The 21,667-nt window shown below is 40.0% G+C and overlaps 2 protein-coding genes across 2 annotated transcripts; one reads left to right on the forward strand and one right to left on the reverse strand.

Annotated features, from left to right (window-relative positions):
* Window positions 1–3,490: 3,490 nt before the first annotated feature.
* Window positions 3,491–10,415, reverse strand: BBS12 (Bardet-Biedl syndrome 12). The gene is made up of 2 exons (XM_063310063.1): window positions 10,261–10,415; window positions 3,491–6,137 (listed from the first exon to the last, which is right to left on the reverse strand). Exon 2 carries the CDS (start codon window positions 6,122–6,124, stop codon window positions 3,965–3,967), a length of 2,160 nt encoding a protein of 719 aa, XP_063166133.1. The 5' UTR covers window positions 6,125–6,137; window positions 10,261–10,415; the 3' UTR covers window positions 3,491–3,964.
* A 1,189-nt stretch (window positions 10,416–11,604) lies between these two features.
* Window positions 11,605–17,700, forward strand: LOC134502389 (centrin-1-like). Its single transcript, XM_063310727.1, has 5 exons — window positions 11,605–11,991; window positions 13,034–13,198; window positions 16,113–16,241; window positions 16,333–16,470; window positions 17,508–17,700. The coding sequence occupies exons 1-5, from the start codon at window positions 11,605–11,607 to the stop codon at window positions 17,595–17,597; spliced, it is 909 nt and encodes a 302-aa protein (XP_063166797.1). The 3' UTR covers window positions 17,598–17,700.
* Window positions 17,701–21,667: the final 3,967 nt, after the last annotated feature.

Here is a 21,667-nt window from a genome sequence, read left to right on the forward strand (position 1 = left end):
ATATAACTTAATGTAGACAGCAATTTTCTGAGAACTCAGAAGGTGGTTTCCCAAAAGAAACTTAGGGGGAAAATATTTGTGCAGCTCTATTTTTGTGTAAGGAAGTGATTTGCTGTGCCCCAGAAACAGTGTGAAAAATTAAAAGTAAAGCTCAGCATTAGCTTGTAAACATAAACATCAAACTGTACCTTGATTTTTTTTCCTCCTCTTTGTTTACTTCAGAGAACACATCACACAGAAGCCTTGTGTAGCTCCTGTTCATACTGTTGTACACTATGAGAAACTGGCATCCTTTTCACAAGGAAAAAGTTTCAGGAGGCTGCTGAACTGCCTATTGCTTTTTATCCCCACTAAAAACACATTCAGTGAAGAATCTTTTTTCACATTACATATCCAAATATACAAGTAAAATACTGACTAATGGAAGCCAGGAAAGAACTCCATTTTCCCCCATATAACTGTAGTTTATATAAGCAAGGAAATCAGAAAGGTGTTGATACAGTTCTTGTGCTAGCCTAATTAAAGAGTTAACTTTGGCCATTGTTTTTAGTCTGCTGGGATAGCAAACAGATCTATACTGTAGTTATTCACCAATTATTCATGAATTATATCATGAATTATTCATGAGAGCCAGTTTGGTCTAGAGATTAAGGCAACGGGATAGAAACCAGGAGCCTGAGAGGTCTAGTGCCGCCTTTGGCATGAAAGCCAGTTAGGTGACCTCGGGCCAGTCACTCTCTCTCAGCCCAACTCACCTCAGAGGGTTGTGGTTGGGGGAAAAAGAGGAAGACGAAGGAGTATTAGGTATATTTGCTGCCTTGAGTTATTTATAAAAATAAAAAAGACAGGATAGAAAATAAATAAATAAACAAACAAACAAACAAACAAACAAATTCAGACCTGCAAGATCGATGTTGGCTTCTGGGATAAATCAGATAGGAATCACAACCAGATGAGCTAATTCTACTTTATTATAATGCTACATTAGAAATTCTCCCTATATTGCCTTCCTGTCAGCCTTACCAGGTAGACAAGACAGGAATCATGACCAGATAAGCTAATTCTACTTTGTAAAGCTACATTAACAAAATCTTGCAAGTCTGAAAGTACAATTCTTCGGCTCCCCACCCTCCCCCATTATCTTTACAGCCCAAGAAACTAGGGTCTCTTCTGAGCCTCTTGTCCTGCTAACTATCCAGCTGCAGGCTACGCTTTCTCTTATCAGACTGTTCCTTTGGCAGCATCTCTTTGCCCAGTCTCCCAAGGTCTTTCCCACATTCCATTACCCCAATGTCTTCTCAGTACTATAACTCACCCTGAATCCCAACTGAAGAGCATCCTGCTTATCTGCTTCTTCCAGGTCTCTTTGGAGCTGAGCACCTACCACCATCTCAACAACCTTCCCTAAAAAGGGAGAGTCAGACACTGGATGAAAATTGTCCAAGATTGTTGGGCCCAAAAATGCCCTATTGAGAAGAAAGTGAAGCACTGCCTCCTTCAAGACAGACAGAACACCCACTCCTGCAAAGAGGCATTAAACATTGCTTGGATCCAACCATATGCCATCTCCCAGGAGGCCTTGACCATCCAGGAGGGGCATGGGTCCAGAACACAGGTAGCAGAGGTCACAGCCACAAGGACCCTGCCCACTTCCTCAGGACCAACTAACTGAAATTCTGCTCATATAACTGAAAAATGACATGCTCCAGTCACTTTCATAGGACCTGCCCAGCTGGAATCCAACTCAAAGTGATCCCAATGACTTTATTTAACAGATGCCTGCAATAATCTTCACAGTGACCCCACAACGGTTTCCATGGACCCTTCTTACCAATGAGAAGCCTGGTCACCAGAAACAGGGCTGCCAGCTGGCTATGTTGTCAGCTACCCAGAGTCATGTATATGAGATGGGCAGCCTATAAATTTATTATACACATACACACAATAAGAGCGGAGAAGTATGCTCCCTTCGCCACTCTTATTGCCACAAGTTAAGTCCTAATGAAGGCTGCCACCTATGTTCAATTACTCTTTCTTTCTCCAATGGTGCTCCAGGAATCTCTTGCATAGTTTCATCTCCCAGAGCTCCTCCATAAACCAGATGATATCACAGGACCCACAAACACAGAGCATCTGCACACAAATGATCCCATGCAAGGACCTAGTCACATGCTACTTCAAAACCATGCACCAGAGCTTCAGGAATAAACCCAAATTCCCTCTGAAAACCCACTGGGTCCACATCAGGCACCTGGGGCGGGCTGATGGAATAGGCCCTCCTTCCCTGATGATATGCAGATATGGCCTTTATTTGATTCTCTGACCTGTTTTTCTCATACTGTGTGAATACAGACTGTGTGAATACAGTTATATATGCAACAAAGTCACATTGTTTCTAATTAAAATGTTTAAGCCTCACTGTATTTAAGGTAGGAATACAAAATAGCAATGTAGATTGCCATCTGCTGGCTAAAAAGAACAGTACATTTTTAAAAAATAAAATCCCACTGGGGCATGCCGTGTTTGATGAATAGAAGATAGTTTCCCTCTTCTCTTGAAGGCCTCTAATCTGTTATGGGTTTAGAGCAAGCAGATGTAGGAAGCAAGAGGGCTTCAGGAGGAAGAAAGGAAGGGACAATTTCAGTGGATGCCTGAATGTGCTGCCCCAGAAGTCTCATAATCGCATAATCATTAGGACCATTATCAACGTCAGCCAAAATATCTGGATAATTCTCTTATGCATCCCATTGAAATTAATAGGGGCATCTTCACATACAGAATTTATATGGAGTTTTAATAAATTACATAGGTATTCAAGAAACTTCAGACTTCATATTTTATAATCCTTACAATGATCCCATCCCAATATTCTATTTATATTGCAGGAGTAAGCTTTTAGGATTGAAGGAGACTACATCTTATCTAAATACAATTCATTAGGATCATCTAGATTTGAACCAGGGGCTTCCTGATTTATACAAACCAGCCTCTTGGCTTACCAGTTGTTTTAAAACCTCACATTATCTGATCAGCCATGGCCAGCAGCGTCTAAGTCCAGAAAAGAAGGGAAAATGTACATAAAATCCAAGGGGCAAATGGCAGAGATGGAAGGATATCTCTCAAACTCTTTTTTCCCCTTTTCTTTCTAAATTTGTCAGGATTTGGGGGGGTGGGGGTGTTCACATCTCTTGTTGGTGTAATTTAGATATTATCACAATGCCCCGCAGTGATAGCACACTAGGAGGATTATGAGAAAAGATCAGCTGGACTCAGAAGTTAAATACTGTTGTAATGCCTCAGGCCAGATAAGTCTGCCTCAGTACACTGCCGGTTTGTAGAAAGTCTTCTCAGTCCTGAAATCAGGCCTGCCTAAGAGCTTATGTACACATACAGATTTTCTTTTAAGGACAACAGTAATCTAAAATATTTTAAGTCAGAGAAGAACAGGAAACATGAAGTATAGTTTCTGATGTTTAAAACCCCCAATATCAAATTTCAGGGCTAATTTATTGCTTACTTATATACATACAACCATCTTTTTTACTTTTTAAAAACTATATATTATACCAATAAGCATTTCTTAAAACCAACTTAATAAGCATCTCGATACAAACATTGTTTTTAAAAGTACGTTACTTTTTCTGTAGCATCCAGCTCTCTAATATTTCTGTTTGATGAAAGACAAAATGTTCACAGAATTAAATGCATTTAAGTCCCACTCAGAAGAGCGGACACAGCTGCAATTAAATTTTAACAGGATTACATCATTGCCAATTAAGGAAAATAGAGTTATAATTTCTTTTGAGTTAATGGAAATGAGTCTTTCAGGGTCTGAACTCATTCCCTGAGGGTGAACTTCGATCAAAGGTTCAGTAATTCTGGACTGTATGCTCAGACATTTTTGCTTCTGACTTTGCCCACAAATACTGGTAACATTCCAAAACATTACAAGCAACACAGAGTCCTATAAAAACAGGAAGCTGCATGAGTCCTGTGATTTCAACAACTCATCCCTCTTTGGGCCTGCAATAATTTCAGCATCCGTTTGAAGGACCAAGAGCACCAGTTCTAGAGCTCTGCGCCAAGCTTCTATCTTAGCAGAAATATTGTCACACACTTTTAAAGTCCTTCCACCTATGCTAGCATGTTCAATGCTTACTCCTATCTTCCCCTTCTTAAATTCCTCCAGGATGTAGGCTGATGGTGAACCACACATGGCGGCTCTTCTGAGATGCTGCTGTATGACAGTGCTGGTTTCAAACTCTGATGTACTGTTTGCTGCATTACCCATGACAGCAAAAAGGTACTGACGCCAACCACAAGCCAAAGCATTAAGCATCAGTGATTTATACTGTTCTGAAGATTTTGCAAACCAGGAAGAGGCAGAATGAAACTGGTCTGTAGAGTTTTGGATTACTTTTTCCAGTTTTTCAAGAAAACTGAGGCATAGGAGCTCAACCGCACCACCTCCTGGAAAAACAGCCTGATCAAGAAGTGCATGATGCAGACGATACACACAAGTCCAAAACTGATCTTCCATGGCCTGCATCTTTGACATAAACGGGCAACAGAGCACAACTGTTACCAACCGAAGTCCTTCTGCTGTTAAAGCAAGTGGGATTTGGCCATCGACCTCCACCAAATTTAATTCCGGAGTTCCATATAAATTCATGAATATGCCTTTGCCAATACAATGTTCATTCACTTGATTGATATAAGTCAGTCTCTCAGCTCTGGTAATATTACTAAAAGCTCTCAAAACATTACGATTTACATGATTAATTATCACTATTTTATGCAGGAGACATTTTTCTTCTAGAATTTTACAGCTGTCACCTTGCACCAAAATTAAATTAATTTTAGACTGAATTAGAATGTCCATTATAGAATCAACCCATAAGCTTGAGCTGGTCTTTGAATGAGACATGCTTTCTGAAAACATGCTCATATTCTCTAACCTGTTAAATCCTAAATGGTGATAGGTTTCAGTTAGATCACCATCGGCAAGAATAACATGAACAGGCATATCCTGAAGTTGCTTCACAGCAGCAGCTTTTGCTGGACATACTAATGTGATGTAGCCAGGGTGAACACATGAATGACTTTCGGATATGCCTGATAAACAGCACGTCACAATTTCTGAAATATTAAATTGGAAAGGACAGGTATCAGTTTTTTGATTGGCACCTGGAAGCTGATATCTGAGAATGTCCTGAACCAGTTTCATGGCAGACTCATTTCCATGGCTAAGAGATAATGCTAGTTGTCCCAAATCACTGAGCCTGTCAAAATGTTTTGGGCAACCATCCAGCTGAATTGTTTGTTGTGTTGAATGACACTTGTTTACATTGCTGAAGTATCTACTGTGGGTTAATTTTGATCTTCTGCTATAGGTCAATGCATCCGAATTACAATTATGCAAATCAGAGTTTTTCTGAATCGTCTTGCAAACACTGAAAACAAAATTGGTATTCACTGACTCAGATAGTAAACATGCCATACTGTTCGTGGTGGATGTCCCTGAATTCATATAATTTGCTTGCTGGATGGTATGATCTGAGTTTTCTTCCAATAGTTCATTTTCAAGTGGATATAAAATACCAGTGTCAGACTTGCTGACTGTTTTTTTAATGTCTGTAAAGTGCCTTGAAGATGGGCCAGAGCTGTTGTTAAGGCTCCTGTCATCACATTCTACAGGAATATCCTTTAGTTTTTGCTGTATGTTGTTAAGTGATAATGTAATACACTGCACTTGTTCAACGCAAGAGTTCAGACCTTCAGACATTGCAGCTACCATGAGTGAAAGTGGAACATCATGTTGAAGGCACTCAAGTACAGCATCGCTCCATGCACTAACAAGAAAGAGCAGAGTGGTAATCCCTGTTTTATAATCTTTGTTCTGTGCTTGGATGGCTTCATTAAGAAGCTGCCCCACAGCACTACTTAAATCCAAGTTTTCAAGAAGTCTCAGTGGAGAACAAATCAACACACCACCAGGAATACTTCCATCAACTACAAATTTGGACAATTTCATGGGTCCTAAAAGCGTCCGTCCAGTGGCAGCCAAAGCTGAAAGTTCTTGCAGTCCAATATGTCTCTTTCTGTTCAGGTTTCTGAAAGCCATGTTCCCAGGACAGCTGCAAATGATGAAACACAGATTTGTTGCTTCTGTCTTTTATTTGTTATAGCTTTTATGTTACCCTTTGCACACTACTGACATGAATGTTTCAGGTCTCTCATAGAGATACAGCTGCACCTAGTTTAGACAGAAATTAAATTCTACATCCCTTAGAAATTAGATGCTGTGGTTGGTGTGATTGTATACCGGATAAACTAAATGCCAGCTTTAGCATTAAGGAATGAACCGTAATCAAATGTATTAGGATTAGTGAGGACTTAAACTGGGACGGTGGAATGATAGGAAACAATACAGACCAGATTCCATTGCCAGAAATGGACACTATTAATTCAAGCATTATCCATTACACTTGAAAAACACAGCTGCTTGGAACTTAGCAGTACACTTGATCTTTAAGCAACAGGTGGGGGCCATTTTTCAAAGCAAGGTGGAACCAGGACAGAACTAAATTTGATTTGGTTTTAATAAGACTAACATGATTACTCCACATTTCTTTAATTCCCCTCTTCTGTCACAATTTGTAATGTCCCTTTCTAACTTTAAAAGGCTCTGGGAACTGCATAAGGGTCCTGTTTAATCTTGGGCCACCATTTGTGCACTCCTGCAATTCAATAAGCTTTATAGGGGAAGTACAGTATATGTATGGTTGTTTCTATTTGTTCATGGTTCTCCGCTTCAGGATAATTAGATTCCATCACGAGTTAAATAGTTCTTTCTTTTCCTAAGAAAAAGAGAAAGGAAGCTCTCCCTCCAGAATTCTGACACTTTTAAAAAAATCTTTAACCAAACAATTTATTAACAAAATATACAGAGCATGGCACTGCAATTAATTCAGGCAAATCAAAAAAGCTGTTCTAACTTCTGGATTTGCTCTGACTAGGTAGGCAAGCAGCTTCTCTTTGTACTAAAACCAAAGTTTAGCCTGGAATCTGCAGAGTCTCTTTTTCTACCATTCTTCTAGAATATGAACAGAGGAAGCTTTATAGAGCCTTCCAGGAATTAGAATTAGAATTCTGACATGGTAATATCTACTGCATTATCTAATAAACACTTTGGAGGTATCTTTAAAGTAATCAACTTCTTTATTAGCTTGAAAGGTTCTTTTACGTGTGCATGCATAGAGAAGAAAGAAAAGAGTGTACAGCATAAAACTGGTTATTTCTTTTGGCAATTTTTCTTGGCAGCTTTCTTTGCTCATGACCTAGACTTGCTGAGCTACTTATTTATATCAGTCTTTTCCATGAACGACTTTTTAAAAACAGAATCATCAGACAATTCAATTGTTTGCGGCACCACTCTTGTCTTTATTTCACATAAAAATAATGAAATTGTATTGCTTTTTTTTTGAACCAACAAAACTTCTCAGAGAACATACAAGAAACAACATTTAGGCTGGGTTCCCACAACACACTAGGCTGGAATTCAATTGGCTAGTTTGTGGCTCAGTATGTTGTACAAATCCAGTGGGGTGACTGTATGATTCAGAGTGCTGGGTAAACAAAACTAATTACATTAATTCAGTAAGCACGGGTTATCATTCTACATTAGCATAGCAGAAGATAAACTTTCTCTGTATTGGAGAGAGGTGAGAACTGGAAAATAAATATGACTGACATAACAGAGTAGCTGTGCACGAGGGCTGTCACCTGTTTCAAAGGTACAGAAGTTTCTAGATAGGAAGGGTTGGTGTCCTGCCTTGGGCACTGCACAGCAACAGTAAGACCTCCCCATCACCACTTGGAGCCAGAGGGCAGACTCAGAGTAGCTACTACTCAGACAATGCCTGCTGAAATAGAAGGGGCAAGAGAAAGCCCTTGTGAGTAAGCAAGCAAGAGAAAGTTGCTCTAGTCTTTTACCTATTCACTCACAGTGGATGTCAGGAAAGGAGAATCAGGGAACATCCACATCACCAGAATTTCTACCCCTCCCCCTCAATCCTTTAGAAAACAATTTAAACCTTACCCATAATTGCTTCACTTCTGCAGATCATGAACGGGAAGAACATGATGAGGTGAGCAGTGCTTAACCTCTCTTTCTGCCAGACAACCAATAGAAGATCGTCCTCCGCTGTGTCTCTCGCCTACCTACCATTAGTCCTGCAGTACCAAGAATCTTGAAGAGTCTTAAGAATCTTAAAGAGAGTTAGTTGGTCTAGTGGCTAAGGCACTAGGCTAGAAACCAGGAGACTGTGAGTTCTAGCCCAACTTTAGGCATAAAAGCTGGCTGGGTGACTTGGGCCAGTCACTCCCTCTCAGCCCAACTCACCTAACAGGGTTGTTGTTGTGGGAACAATAGGAGGAAGAAGGAGTTTTAGGTATGTTCCCCACCTTGAGTTATTTATAAAAATAATAAAGGCGGGATAAAAAAATCTAAAAAGATAATCTCCTCACCTGCACTCCATGCAAAAGACAACAAACTGATAACACACTTCATTCATGGTTTTCAGTACATTTTATTTGTATTTCTTATGCTGGCAAAACAAAATCTGATAGCTATTATGTTGGGGAGTTTGTGAGGGTTAGGACTGATTGTAATGTAAACAACCACACTGAAATATTTCATAGGCGTCCTGGCTGCCATCCGTCAGCTGCATTTCGAAGACTTGTGAATTCTGAAGGTGATATGCCAGCATGCTGGCAATTTTGCAACCAAGTGCTTTCCCCAATAGATGGGGCCATGGCTGCACACTGCTATGGTGACTGGTTGGGTGGAAATTCTAAATAAGCCATATAGGAAGAGACCAAATGCTACACTCTCTGGAGAATGGGGGAGAAACAGAATAATGACTGGATTGAGACCAGGAACTGGAATATGGCAAGAGTTTCCACCAAGGGAAACGGTATCACTAAGTTCCACAGAACCCCAGTGATTCAGGGGAAACTAGCTTTGCTGTGATTACAAATACATTCAAGCAGAGTCACAACAAACTCAGCACCCCAAAACAGGCACATGAGATCAAATAGGTCTAAAGTAGTCCCTGAAGTGGTGTAAAAGTCCCCAGGGAGGTCAGCAGGGTACAATTCTCACTTGCTAAAACTCCTCCTACTGACACAGCAGGAAATATTTCAGGACTGATCTGAAAAGACTGCTTCAGAACCTTGGATTAGTGAACCTCTGCTTTTGCTTGTTTGATCAGTGGATGAGAAAATGGTATTCCTTTTATTCGCTTTGTTTGTTTCACTGTATGAAAGGCCAAACTCTTTTTAAAGTTCAGCAGAGCACGGACCTTTTTCCCACCAGCAAGGTGAAATTGACAAGAGTTTTGCCTGGTTCCCTTTTTAACCCAAGTTACAGGAAAAACTAACAAATTGGTGTTCCCCCACCAAAAGAAAAGCCCTCCACAGAAAGGAAAGGGAGTGGTGCTGGCTTCCCCTGCACAAGGAAATCTACCAATTAGGTCAACCGCTATTCGGACAGAACATCTGGCCATCACCAGAGTCCAGCTGGAGGAAGGGGTTGAAATCTGGAGAAGGATTTCTTAAATTGGCTTCACTTCCAGCACGAGGGACAAGTAGCTGCAGGCTGCCCACGTGGAAGAGCTCTCAGTGCTTCACCCTCTTGCTTGCCCAGATGAGGAGAACCTTGTTGGCTGCTTAACTCTGTCCCGTCCCACCACCCTCCGCCAACTCCTCCCTGCCAACCAAAGAGACTCAGCGAGACTCTCAGGTTGGTTGCCCATTTCTCTGCAGAGGAGGCGAGAAATCCCCGAGCAGCGGCTATTCTGTCCTGTTTCCTCTGCCTCGTCGACCATCTTTCTCGGGGCAGCCAAGCGAAGGATTTGGACCGCATCCAGGCCTGCTCCTAATCCTTGTACTCTGTCGCCCCGGATTCAGGGCAATACAGCAAGGGAAAACAGGGGAGCCCACTTTCTTATTCCCCAACCCAGCCTCTTGGGAAACAGAGAGAGCGATCCCGGCAGGTCCCTCCCGCGTCACCCAGAGGGAGGGCGCAGCCCAGCGAAGGAGAGGCTGAGCAGCTGCTGCTCCTTGGACTCCGCCCGTGCAGCCCCCCATGAACCCTTCGCCCAGGAAGGTGGGGCGGGTTGGCAGAATTCGGATGGGGGTCCCCCAAGGAGTTTACCAAAGATGTCCCACGAGCTGAATCGGCCTTAAAGCAATTACCTGCTCGGCTTTGGTTCCCTTGTGAAAATTAGGATCTACGGCTTGAACCTGAGAAACTACTAATCCCTTCTTCCATACGGGCGCTAATCTCCCCTCTCTTCGGGAAGGAGGCGCGCCATCACTGACGTTCCGAGCAATCACCGTCTGTGCGCTACTTGCCCCGGACGGAATTGTCTTCTGCTGAGCATGCTCAGTAGTATCTGAAGCCTTTGCCCGTACTCCGCCCTTATTTGAGTGAAAAGATTAAAAGATGAGAGGGAGCAGTAAGCGAAATAGAAAGAAGTGCACTGAGACCATGGGAAGCTTTTCGAACGGAAGAATAAATAGTAATATAACTCGACTGCAACTGTAAACCGCAAAGAACGAAATAAAAGCGGGGCGTGGATTTTGAGGAACAGAAAGGATCCTAAGGACAGCATTGGCTTGCACTGCTCTTTTCTATTGTTTTGAAAATTAATTTTGAAGTTTCCTGCAATATGACTTAAGTATATTCCGATCACGAGCTCAGAAAAAGGTGTATATTGTTTTTTGTTACATTTTAAATGTTAGTTTTAATGTTTTGTTTTGTGGTTTTAATATTTGCTTGAGAACAGGGCCGCAAGTAGGGTCTGTGTCACGCGGGACAAACATGGATTCCGCGCCCATTTTGGCGCCCCCACCAGCGCTCATTTTGGCACCCCACCAGCGTGGCGCCCGGGGCACATGCCCCCGTTGCCCCCCCTCCCAATTGCGGCCTTGCTTGAGAAAAATATTGATATGTTCAGGTCAAAGCTCACTGAAAATCATTAAGTGATGTGAAACAGCAATAACCGACAGGAGAAAGCTCATGAATCACTTCTATCCTGTGACCATTCGATTCCCTCTTAAAATATACTCTTTGCTCTTAAAATATACTCTTTGCTTTATTTGTCGCTTATTTCATCTAGGAGCTCAATCGTGTCAATAATTATTTGCCAATCCTATTACTTCTTGCTCCGTTCAGTTTTTTGCTTGGGTTTTCCATTATTCCCGGTGGTCCTTCAGTTTAGTACGATCCTTATATGAAAGGGCAACAAGAAACTATTTTTAAAAGTTACAGAACTAGACAATGATTCTGGAGCGGTTTTATGGCTTGAGCCAAAGAACTTTTAGAAATAAGTCCCGTGAATTCCCAATATTTTCTAATAGTATTGCTCTGATCCTGATGCGACCTTGATAGAGTTTTATTTTCACTGTCTAGTTCTGTGGCTAGTAAATGGTTAGACACTAAGAATTCTGCTACAAACTGCATTGTTACATTTGCGGCTTTGGTTTGTCTTCTTGCTGGATCTATTTGGCTACCTTGTTATTTCGTTACTGAAAGGCATGGTCAAAGCCACACGCATTATTCCACATATTCCTACCGCAATAATCTCAGCACAGATTAAACCCACACTGCCACCACGTATTTCTTTGGTTTATTGCAGAATAATTTTTCAACCAGCAGAGAGCCAGGGAAGCCAAAGCTCAGCATCCCAGCGCCCTCGGGAGCGTGTCTGGTTACCAGGACGCCGGAGCCTGTTTGTTGTTGTTCTGCTGTGTATCCAGCAGAAACAGCAACATAGAGTTTTAAATGGCGTCACAAAGCCCGGCCGTCACTCGCGTTTCTTGATTGGCCGTGGTAACGAACAGACGCGAGTTTTCGCGGGAATCCTTTCTGTCATTGGACAATCTAGGCAAGAGGGGCGAAACATAATTATTGCAGGTGATTTGGTTTGTGTGGCTTCTTGAACAAGTGAACTCAGATTCGCTAAGATAATGGTGAGTGTTTCTTTCCCCAGTTCTTTAGTAAAGGAAATAGTATCTGCTAATCTTCTTGTAGCCTTTCTCACGCATCCACCTCTCTCTGGATCTAGTTAACTGAATCAACTACTGCGTCCAATAGATCTCCAATGATACAATTACAATTTATCCTCAAGAAGTGGCTTTAGGACTACTGTTCGCGCCAAATCCCGCATGATGGGCTGTAGTAAATCTTCCCCCCATTTTACTTGCGGATATTTTTAGAACCTGTGCAAGGTAGAAGCTGATCAGATAAACAAAAGCAAGTCTTGTATCCCGATCCTCTGAATCTCTGCTCGGCGGAAAAAAAGTTCCGCTGCTTATTCCTAGATAAGTACGCAGAGAACTGGTGCCTTTTGGCCGGTGAATAGCCGTAAATCAAGAAATGGTTCTCGAGGAAACTGTGGGAGGGATTTAAACATTTATTCTTGTAGTGATACACTGTATTTGTTTCCGTGTTTGAAGTTGTAATTTGCTGCTGAAAACACCTGCGTCCTTGCAGCAAAAAGCCACTGCATGCGTGGTTTTCAGTCATAGCTTGCTGAGTAAAACAAAAACAACGGCTGCATTTCTGCAACACAGTAAATTAAAACTAAACATGGCTTAGTATCATGTATGAGCCTACTTTCCCCAGTCTTATTAAAGACTGCAAGTTTTTGCAGTTTATTCCCATCCATCAAGTGTTTCTAACTGTTTTCCTTGAGAAGGCATCCAAATTATACCTGCCTGTATACAGGTAAAGCATGTGTAATTGAAATCTGGCTTTAAGGAAGAAAATCAATTCTATGTTTTGACCTACTAGTAATATTTTTCTTTGGTATCTGTTTATATCTATGTACAGTACAAGTGAACAAGCATATACAGTAAGTACCACATAGTGTTGAACTATATACACCATATTAAGTTATTCAAAGCAAAGTAGAATATAAATTCAATGTAATTGATATTTCAAATACTATTTTACTTGCATTTGCTGAAGGCATCTGGACACAAAAGACCAAATCTGGGCGCCTCCCATCGAAGGAGACCTAGTGGGTTGAAACATGAGCTTTCTGAAGACCAGAAGCAGGAGATCAGAGAAGCTTTTGATTTGTTTGATGCCGAGGGGTCTGGCAGCATTGATGTCAAGGAACTGAAGGTATATATTAATTTTCTTTGCCTTTTTTAGCAATTTAGTCTGGTTTTTTTTAATCCTCCAATATTTTCTTATAAATCTAAGATATTACCCAAATTGATCCATTATGGGCTACATCAGGACTAGCTTGCAAAATCCAACTTTGCTGTATCTGTTTTTCAGTGCCCACTGAAGCCCACCATACAAGTTGCCTTATTTCACTTTGCTATGTCACTGCTTAAATGAACTTGCTGTTAACGGTAATAAGAAAATACTGCAAAGTATGGGAATTACTTAAATATTGATGATACTGAACCCCAAACCTGTAGGTGACTTCACCCAGCAGTTTCATATAGATGTTGAAAAGGAGGGGAGAAACTGTAGAACTCTGTGGCACCCCACAGAGGAGGGGCTTATGGGACGATCTCTCCCCGCCAACCAACACCAACTGGAATAGGCCATGGAGAAAGGAAGAGGACCATCATAAAATGGTGCCCCCAACCCACAGAGCCAGCTCAGAAGGCTACCATGGTCCGTGGTATCAAAAGCTTCTAAGAGATGAAGGAGCACAAGGATGGATGCACTACCACTATCCTGGCTCTACCAAAGGTTATCAACAAGTGCAGCCAAGGCTGTCTGAGTACTAAATTCTTTCCTAGCACTTTACCTACAGGTCCCAGCCTGAAACCTGACTGAAACAGGCCTAGATAATCCGTTTCCTCCAGGGTTCTAATCAGCTGCAGATTAACAACCTTTTCAACAACCTTCCCCAAAAAGGGAAGGCTGGAGATTGGTCAGTAGTTGTTGAAAACCATTGGATCCAAAGATGGCCTCTTGAGGAGGGGACTCACCAACACCTCTTCGGAGTACCACCCCCTCCTGAGAAAGACTGAGACCATGGCCTGGACTCAACCGCGGGTCACCTCCATGGCTGCTTTTATGATTCAGAAGGGGCCCAGATCCAGTAAATAGGTGGCTGAGCTGACAGCACAGAGAACCCTATCCACTTCCTTGGGAATCACCAGTGCAGTGTTATATATTACACATATATTACACATAGTTTGTTGAGTAAGCTACAGTTATATGGGTTCATTCAATGCGCTAAACAATTAGCCATGATTTGCCAATCACAGCTGGTGGATTGATGGCAGTGTTTTGTGTCTTATGTTAGAGCTGCTTGTTCTTGCAGAAGGGGCCATTCCAATAAATGAGCAGATTCAGTACATGTAAAGCATTGCAAAACAATACAAATCAAAACAATACAAAATCGTAATATGTCAGTGGTATTTCTAAGATGGTTTAATTGGAATGCAAATCATTGAGAAGTAGAACCCAGCTACACATTCCACTTAGCTTCATAAATATGTTGAAAAAGCTGTTCAGATCTATTGTCCACCTTGTTGCAAGGATACTCCCTGAGACTGAGGGATGTTGGCCTTGTTTTATGTAGTTTCCTCCCAAGAGCAGGAAATGGTTCTGCACAGCCCTTATTTCTCTCCTTTGATAGCTATAGTAGGAAATATTTCCCTCAAAGGGGTTGATTTAATCTGGAAACAAGGACACATTACACTGGAGCACAAATTGGTTTATTACCAGCACCGGAGGCAAAGACAAGCCTAAAGAGGGATGGAGTTACAATCCCTCTTTATAGATGTATGCAGATTAGGATATATGTGATTGGATATAGCAGCCCGACATTTCATTAGGTATAATATATCATGTGCCTAGTGGGGCTCTTAGAGTATAGTTTATTCTATTCTATTCTATTCTATTCTATTCTATTCTATTCTATTCTATTCTATTCTATTCTATTCTATTCTATTCATAGGGCCGCCCATCTCACACAAAGTGATTCTGGGCAGCATACAACAGTTAGATAAAATAGCAAATAGATTAAAAAATGATAATTATAAAAAGATAAAAAATAATTATTAAAATAAAAATATTAGCAAAAATTTTAAGATATACAAACCCCACAGAGACAGTAAGAATATCAATCCCAGTGGAGCCATCTAGGTAATGAGGCAGGACTACAAAGATACAGGAGGTTTGCAAGAACAAAGAGGCAGTATTTTGTGAACATCGTTTCTTTCTAGGAAGTTACTTTCTTGAGCTCTCCCAGAGCTCAATTCACCTCCCAGTGTCTTCCCAGCTCATCAGCCTTCCTTGGCCTTCTAGATGTTTTATGACTGAGTCGACAATTTGGATTTCCCTGAGAAAGTATCTTTGTAATGGGGTAGTTGTCCAGTTTCACACCATGTAGCTGAGCCCATGCTTTGCTTTTCCTCTAATGGTTACTTTGGTTAGGGGCTTTTATCTTGGGCCTACAAAATTTCTTATATAGCTAAATATTTATTGTGAACCACCCAGAGTCCCCCGTATGAGGGAGATGGGCGGTGATAAAAATATGATTGATAGATAGATAGATAGATAGATAGATAGATAGATAGAATTACCATAGCAGCAAGTATTACTCCTTTTTCTGGCTCATTTTTCTTGGCTGTTATATTTTCCAGAGGACTATGTACATTTTGGGCTTGCTGGATCGACTTTTGTTTCTTGTTGGAACCTTGAGTTCCACCAGATACAAATAAGTTCAGGAGTATCTTGAGGAATAGGTAATGGTGGTTCAGAGTTGAATACTGTTAATACCTAGTGATGCATGTTGGAACACCAAACTCTTTATAAAACAGCACATGGCAAGTGTGTGCTTAGGAAAAGCATCCCTTATGTGTGAGAAAATTAAGAATCCCTTCTGGACAAGGCTCCAAGCCACTACTTTTATCAGCAAGTATCTTTAATCTATCATTTAATGAACAGAAACATATCCATGTGACTAACATTTCTTTAATCAGGAGCAGCCCTTTTAGGCACCCAAGTTTATAGGTAGTTTCCAAGTACGTATTGGATATACAAGTTACCAGCTTTCATATTGCAGGTTGCAATGCGTGCTCTTGGTTTTGAGCCAAAGAAAGAAGAAATTAGAAAGATGGTAGCAGACACTGGGAAAGATGGAAACAGCACCATAGAATTTGAAGACTTTTTAGCAATGATGACCACAAAAATGGTAACATATGATTTTGCTCTCATACAGAGAGTTGTAGGATGCTTGGGGGTGTTTTTGTTTTCTTTTACTTTCATACTTTTGTTTTTGTAAGAATGAAAAAGATTGTAAAGAAGAAATTCTGAAAGCTTTCCGACTGTTTGATGATGATGGCACAGGCAAGATTTCCTTTAAAAACCTAAAGCGAGTTTCCAAGGAACTTGGGGAAAATTTAACAGATGAAGAACTGCAGGTAACTGTTCAGCTCTGCATAGCATACTGTGCTTTGGTATCACTCCACCTAAGAGTCGTAATTCCTCCTCTTTATAGGTTTCTAACAAATGCATATCTTCTCAGCCTTTGATTCACATTTACTGATTGGTCTTTTGGGATTTTGTTTTTCTGTTTTGTTATATTTAGTCTGTTTTACTTAATTTTTTTAGTATATTTCACCTTAAGCTCTGAATAAGCAGCTAATACACAATTCATGATTTTTTTCTTATTGCAATTTTATTATTTTTAGTGCTCCAGTTTACAGAGTAGAAGACATGTCAAAATATGATCAGGATTTAAAAAGTGAATAAGAGCAAAGCAAAATAAAAAAAGATAACATAATTAAAAGTATCTAAAACACCTTGATATGCAGTATTACCAAAATACATGTTATTGGTTCCATTAAAAGGTCTGAAATTAGGCAGAGGGAACTTCAGTAAAGAGCTGATAAAACTATTTTAATAGGTTTTTAATACTTTAAGAATTGCAGAAGCTTATAACCTGATTAAATACTGTTCTTCAGTGATGCTCTTCCAGTTTATCAGAGTCTATAGAATAATTTTTAAAAAGAACGTGTGGAGCATATTACAAATGAGTATGTTCAGTGTGCGTACCAAGTGGTGATACACTATTACAGAATACAACATTCCATCCAGGCATTTCTATTTGTTTCTTTCCCCTGCCTGGCACTCCACATTCCAAGGTCATTGTGTATATCCTGTGAACATTAGGCTGTCTTTGTTCCCCCTCTTTAGATACTTTTTTCCTAAAGAATATGTGTATTTTTACATACCAGAGGGCATTCTCAAGTCTAATCTCTCGCTGGCAGAAGGCTGGTACCATTTTTCTTATGTTAAGAGATACAAATACTCATGAATCCATTCTTATATAATACTGTATATGAAGTTTAAACATTATAAAAGTTAATGCTGAAAGTGTATTCCATGAAAGTAGTGTCAGATGCTTCTAGAACAGTGCTTAATCTTCGATGGTTCTCTCCTCCCCTTGCTTCCTCAGGAAATGATAGATGAAGCTGATTGTGATGGAGATGGAGAAATAAATGAGGAAGAATTCTTAAGAATCATGAAGAAGACCAATCAATATTAATGGCTGTTTACCTTTAAAAATGACTTACAAATTACAAATAATTCAACTTTTCCTGTTTTACAAAGTTTAGAAAAGGATATCAGGTTGGGAGGGATTTTTTTTTTTAAATCAGAAACTCATTGTTTACAGAATTTAATTCCAAAATATTTTAGAATAATAGAACAGTTGCTACCATTGTGGCAAATTAATGGTTCATGCATGCTAGAAAACTTGTTAGGCCTAAGAAAATAGGCCTATTATTTCCCTGAATTTGAGGGGGATAATGATAGCAAAACTGTATTGAGAACAAAATTATACCATTATATGCATATATTGGGCCATATTTGGCACTTAGTGTTTAATACAAATTTGCTTTATCTGGCCATGAAAAGTTTAAATGATCACTAGTTTTTCAGCTCTGTATTGCTATAAGCACCGAAGTCAGAAGTCTAATTCTTTGAGAAAGGATAATGAGGTGAATTTAAGGAACGTGAATAGGATTTTTTTTGTGGGGGGGTGCCTTCGAGTCAGTGTTGATTACTAGTGACTGCCTGGACAAGTCCCTGCAGTCCCTGGACAAGTCCCTGCAGTTTTCTTGGCAGTGTTTTTGGAAGTGGTATGCCATTGTCTCCTTCCTAGGGTTGAGAGAGAGTGACTGGCCCGAAGTCACCCAGCTGGCTTTCATGCCTAAGGTGGGACTAGAACTCATGGTTTCCTGGTTTCTAGCCTGGTATCTTAACCACTACCAGTAGTACTCACTTAACAACAGTAACTGGGACCAGAATTTCTGTTGCTAAGCAACACAGTTGTAAATTATTTGATGATGCCACTTAGCAATGGCAGTTCCGGCAGTCCCCAGTTGCCATCATTAAGTGAGGACTTCAAGTGATTGTGACTTCTGACTTCCGGTCAGCTTCCCCATTGACTTGCTTGTGGGAAGCTGGCAGGGAAGTTCTCAAATCATGATCACATGATTGTGGGATGCTGTGAGGTCAGAACTTTGTAGACCACTCATAAGCACCACTCATTCAGTGCTGTCACAGTCATTCAAAGTTGTTGAAGAAGTGTTCATTAACCGAGGATTACCTGTACACCAAACTGGTCTTAGGATATATTAGAAGTCCAAAATTTCCTTATGTTGATTATAAAAACCAATCAGTTTTTTCTCTTGATGCATCTGTAGCAGAATGCTGCTGCATTCAAGATCTTGTTACCTGCTGTGTAATTAAAGGATATCAGATTAAGACTTGCAGCATCTCTCATATTTCTGTAATGCTGATAATAAAGCAGCTGGACTTGCAGCAGCATCCATAAGGCAACCTGAAATAAGAGTTGTGTTTTCTCTACCCACAACTATAAAAGATTTTCCAAGCTTTGCCATATATGTCTGAATAATCTTCAGCTTTCAGCTATATTTGTTCTCAGAAAGGAAAAAAGAATAGAAAACCTCTGAAAATTGTGGAGTCAAGTCTCAATGAAAGTATACATAAAAGACATGTTGGCCATTCAAGTGCCTGCTCACCTGTTTGATGGTCAAACTGTACCAGATGCTACAGTTGAGAAGAAAGACTAGAAAGGTCTCCCAGTGGCTTTGTTTTTGTTTTTGTTTAATGGCAGAGGAAGCTGTTATGAAAGAGTATTAGGTCTGTTCGCCGCCTTGAGTTATTTATAAAAATAATAAAGGCAGGATCAAAGAAAAAGCAAGCAAGCAAGCAAGCAAGAAAGCACAATGGCAAAGCGGGTTGGCCTATCCTTTCTTCATTTTTTTCCTGCAAATTGCCTCCCCAGTGCAACTCAGACTGCTTTTTCTGCTAGAGAAAAATTGCTGAAAAGAATTTTCAACACCAAAAAACAGAGCTAAACAATTCCATGCCCAGACAGTAGAAACGAACTTTGGCTGAGAGAATGACTGGAAAACTGAAGTTAGCATGTATCCCTTGACTATCTTTTTACTGTGTCCTTTTACCTGATTGACAGATAATTGAGGAGCAAACTTACTTTATGAAGGATTGCCATTGCATTGTCTTTCTGTGGCCCTTCTGCTGAAGATGTACTTTCCTTCATTATGACCCTTGCTGTAACAATGAAAAAGTACTGTAGTCACCATAATGGATAATATCTTCCAATGATTTGGTATGATTTTTTTTAAAGAATCCCACTGTTCTGACCACTTGTATCTACTTTTCTCTTAACATATTTGATGCCAAACTTTGCCTAATTCTCTTGATTTGATTTAAGCCACCTTCTGGGTCTTAGCTTGCATGCCACTCCTTAGGAAAAGTGTCTGTACATAAAACTATTACAGCATTTGAATTTTTAGCATTTTTGTATCTATTGTCTTTCAGCTTGGATAAAAAGTTAAACATATTTGTAGGAGGCTTGTTCATATTTCTGATGTTTTTTAATGTTAGATTTTATAGAATTGAATACGTTTGCTATGCAAGATCTTCATATCTGCAAATACCTGTTAATCTTTCTACACTAGACCTACCAAAATTAATATGTAATGACAAACATCAGATGGTGACCAGGGCCGCAACTAGGGTCTGTGTCACCCCAGGCAAATGTGGATCCCATGCCCATTTTGGTGCCCCCCCAGCGCTCATTTTGGCACCCCACCAGTGTGGCGCCCGAAGCACATGCCCCGGTTGCCGCCCCCTAGTTGCCACCCTGATGGTGACTTTGATATTTTTGCTGCATTTCAAATATGTTCTTATGTCCCTGAATTTGGCTGCCAACATAACAGACCTGTATGCCAAAGAGACTGCTTCATGACAACTCTTCCACTGACATGTCAAAAAGAATGTTATACCACCACATAACTGATATTTAGTGACCTATTCATGAATCTTGACATTTCAGAAGTTCAGAAATTCTAATAGCTCTGAAAATATCAGTGTAGTATATGATTTACTGAATTCCTTTACCTGAAAATAGCATTTCATCAGGTATAGTAAAAATAACATCAAAAGAAATTAATCTGGCAACCTAACCAAATCACTTGGCAATAATAATACAGTATTGATGTCAGAAATGGATGTGATCTGCAATTTGGTATTTCAGTTAATATTTTTCCAATATCCAATAAACTGTATAATTGATACTGAATGTGTTTTTTATGTGGAAAACTCACAAAACCAAGATAATATGAATCGTTTATTCTATCAGATGTGATTTGTGTACTGTATTTATAATGCCCACCATATCCATAATTCTTTTGGCTGCTGATACAAACATATGTAACGTGGACTAAACTGTTTTTATCTTGTATTATGCAATATCACTGTTTTGTTTCTAGTCTATCAATGAGGCAGACAGATTTTCTCTTCTTGTGGTGGTCACCAGAGTACAAGAATCATGATCTAGGTTGCCAGAAATTGGTTCCATCTAGGGCAGACTTGGTTCCATCTAGGGCAGACTGGAAATCAGATAAGTAGAGATGAAAATGTTGAGAAGTACATGCATCAGAACACTTCTTGTGGAGTCATAATAACCAGGTGCTCCAGGGAATGCACAGTGCAAGATAAGGACTCTGCCAGCAGGGGGAAAGGGGATTTCTACTATTATGGGGCTTTTACGTAAGATTAAAGGATAACTTCAGAAAGATGATCCCACCTACATTTTTTTCTTTAGGTTTACAGTAACAATATGGAACATTTTTTTAAAGTTCCGTTTTACGATTCATAGTGAAACTGACCTTGATTAAAAGTTACTTTATGTGCAGCTCTGGATTATTTTTCTAAACATTCATCAGCTTCATTTTTCAAAACCTAAAACACAAAAACCCTCTGTAGAACTCTCAGAAAATATTTTCTCTGCGTGTATTTTTACAAGCTAAATTACTTTTGATTTTATTCTATGTAAGTGTATACACTTCAGTTACCTCCTGTTCCATGTCATACAATGTGCAGAAAAAGAGTAAGAAATAGTAATAGAAATTGAAGGCAATAAGGAAAAAGGAAACCAACTTAGTTTATAACAGCTCCATTCACTGTGCCTTTTCATACTGTATCTTTTTATCCTTGGAAATCATCCTTGCTTCTACTCTGTCCATACATTATTTCCTATATAACCTTTCTGTTCTCCTCACC

This window comes from Candoia aspera, chromosome 8, assembly GCF_035149785.1.
Source record: "Candoia aspera isolate rCanAsp1 chromosome 8, rCanAsp1.hap2, whole genome shotgun sequence".
Lineage (NCBI taxonomy): Eukaryota > Metazoa > Chordata > Lepidosauria > Squamata > Boidae > Candoia > Candoia aspera.

Bases quoted from the DNA above. Each gene is read 5' to 3' on its own strand.
- BBS12 (XM_063310063.1), bottom strand. From the start codon at position 6,124: ATGGCTTTCAGAAACCTGAACAGAAAGAGACATATTGGACTGCAAGAA.
- LOC134502389 (XM_063310727.1), top strand. From the start codon at position 11,605: ATGGTCAAAGCCACACGCATTATTCCACATATTCCTACCGCAATAATC. The intron at 11,992-13,033 runs GTTTGTGTGGCT...TACTTGCATTTG, and splicing joins TAATTATTGCAGGTGATTTG to CTGAAGGCATCTGGACACAA. The intron at 16,471-17,507 runs GTAACTGTTCAG...TTGCTTCCTCAG, and splicing joins TAACAGATGAAGAACTGCAG to GAAATGATAGATGAAGCTGA.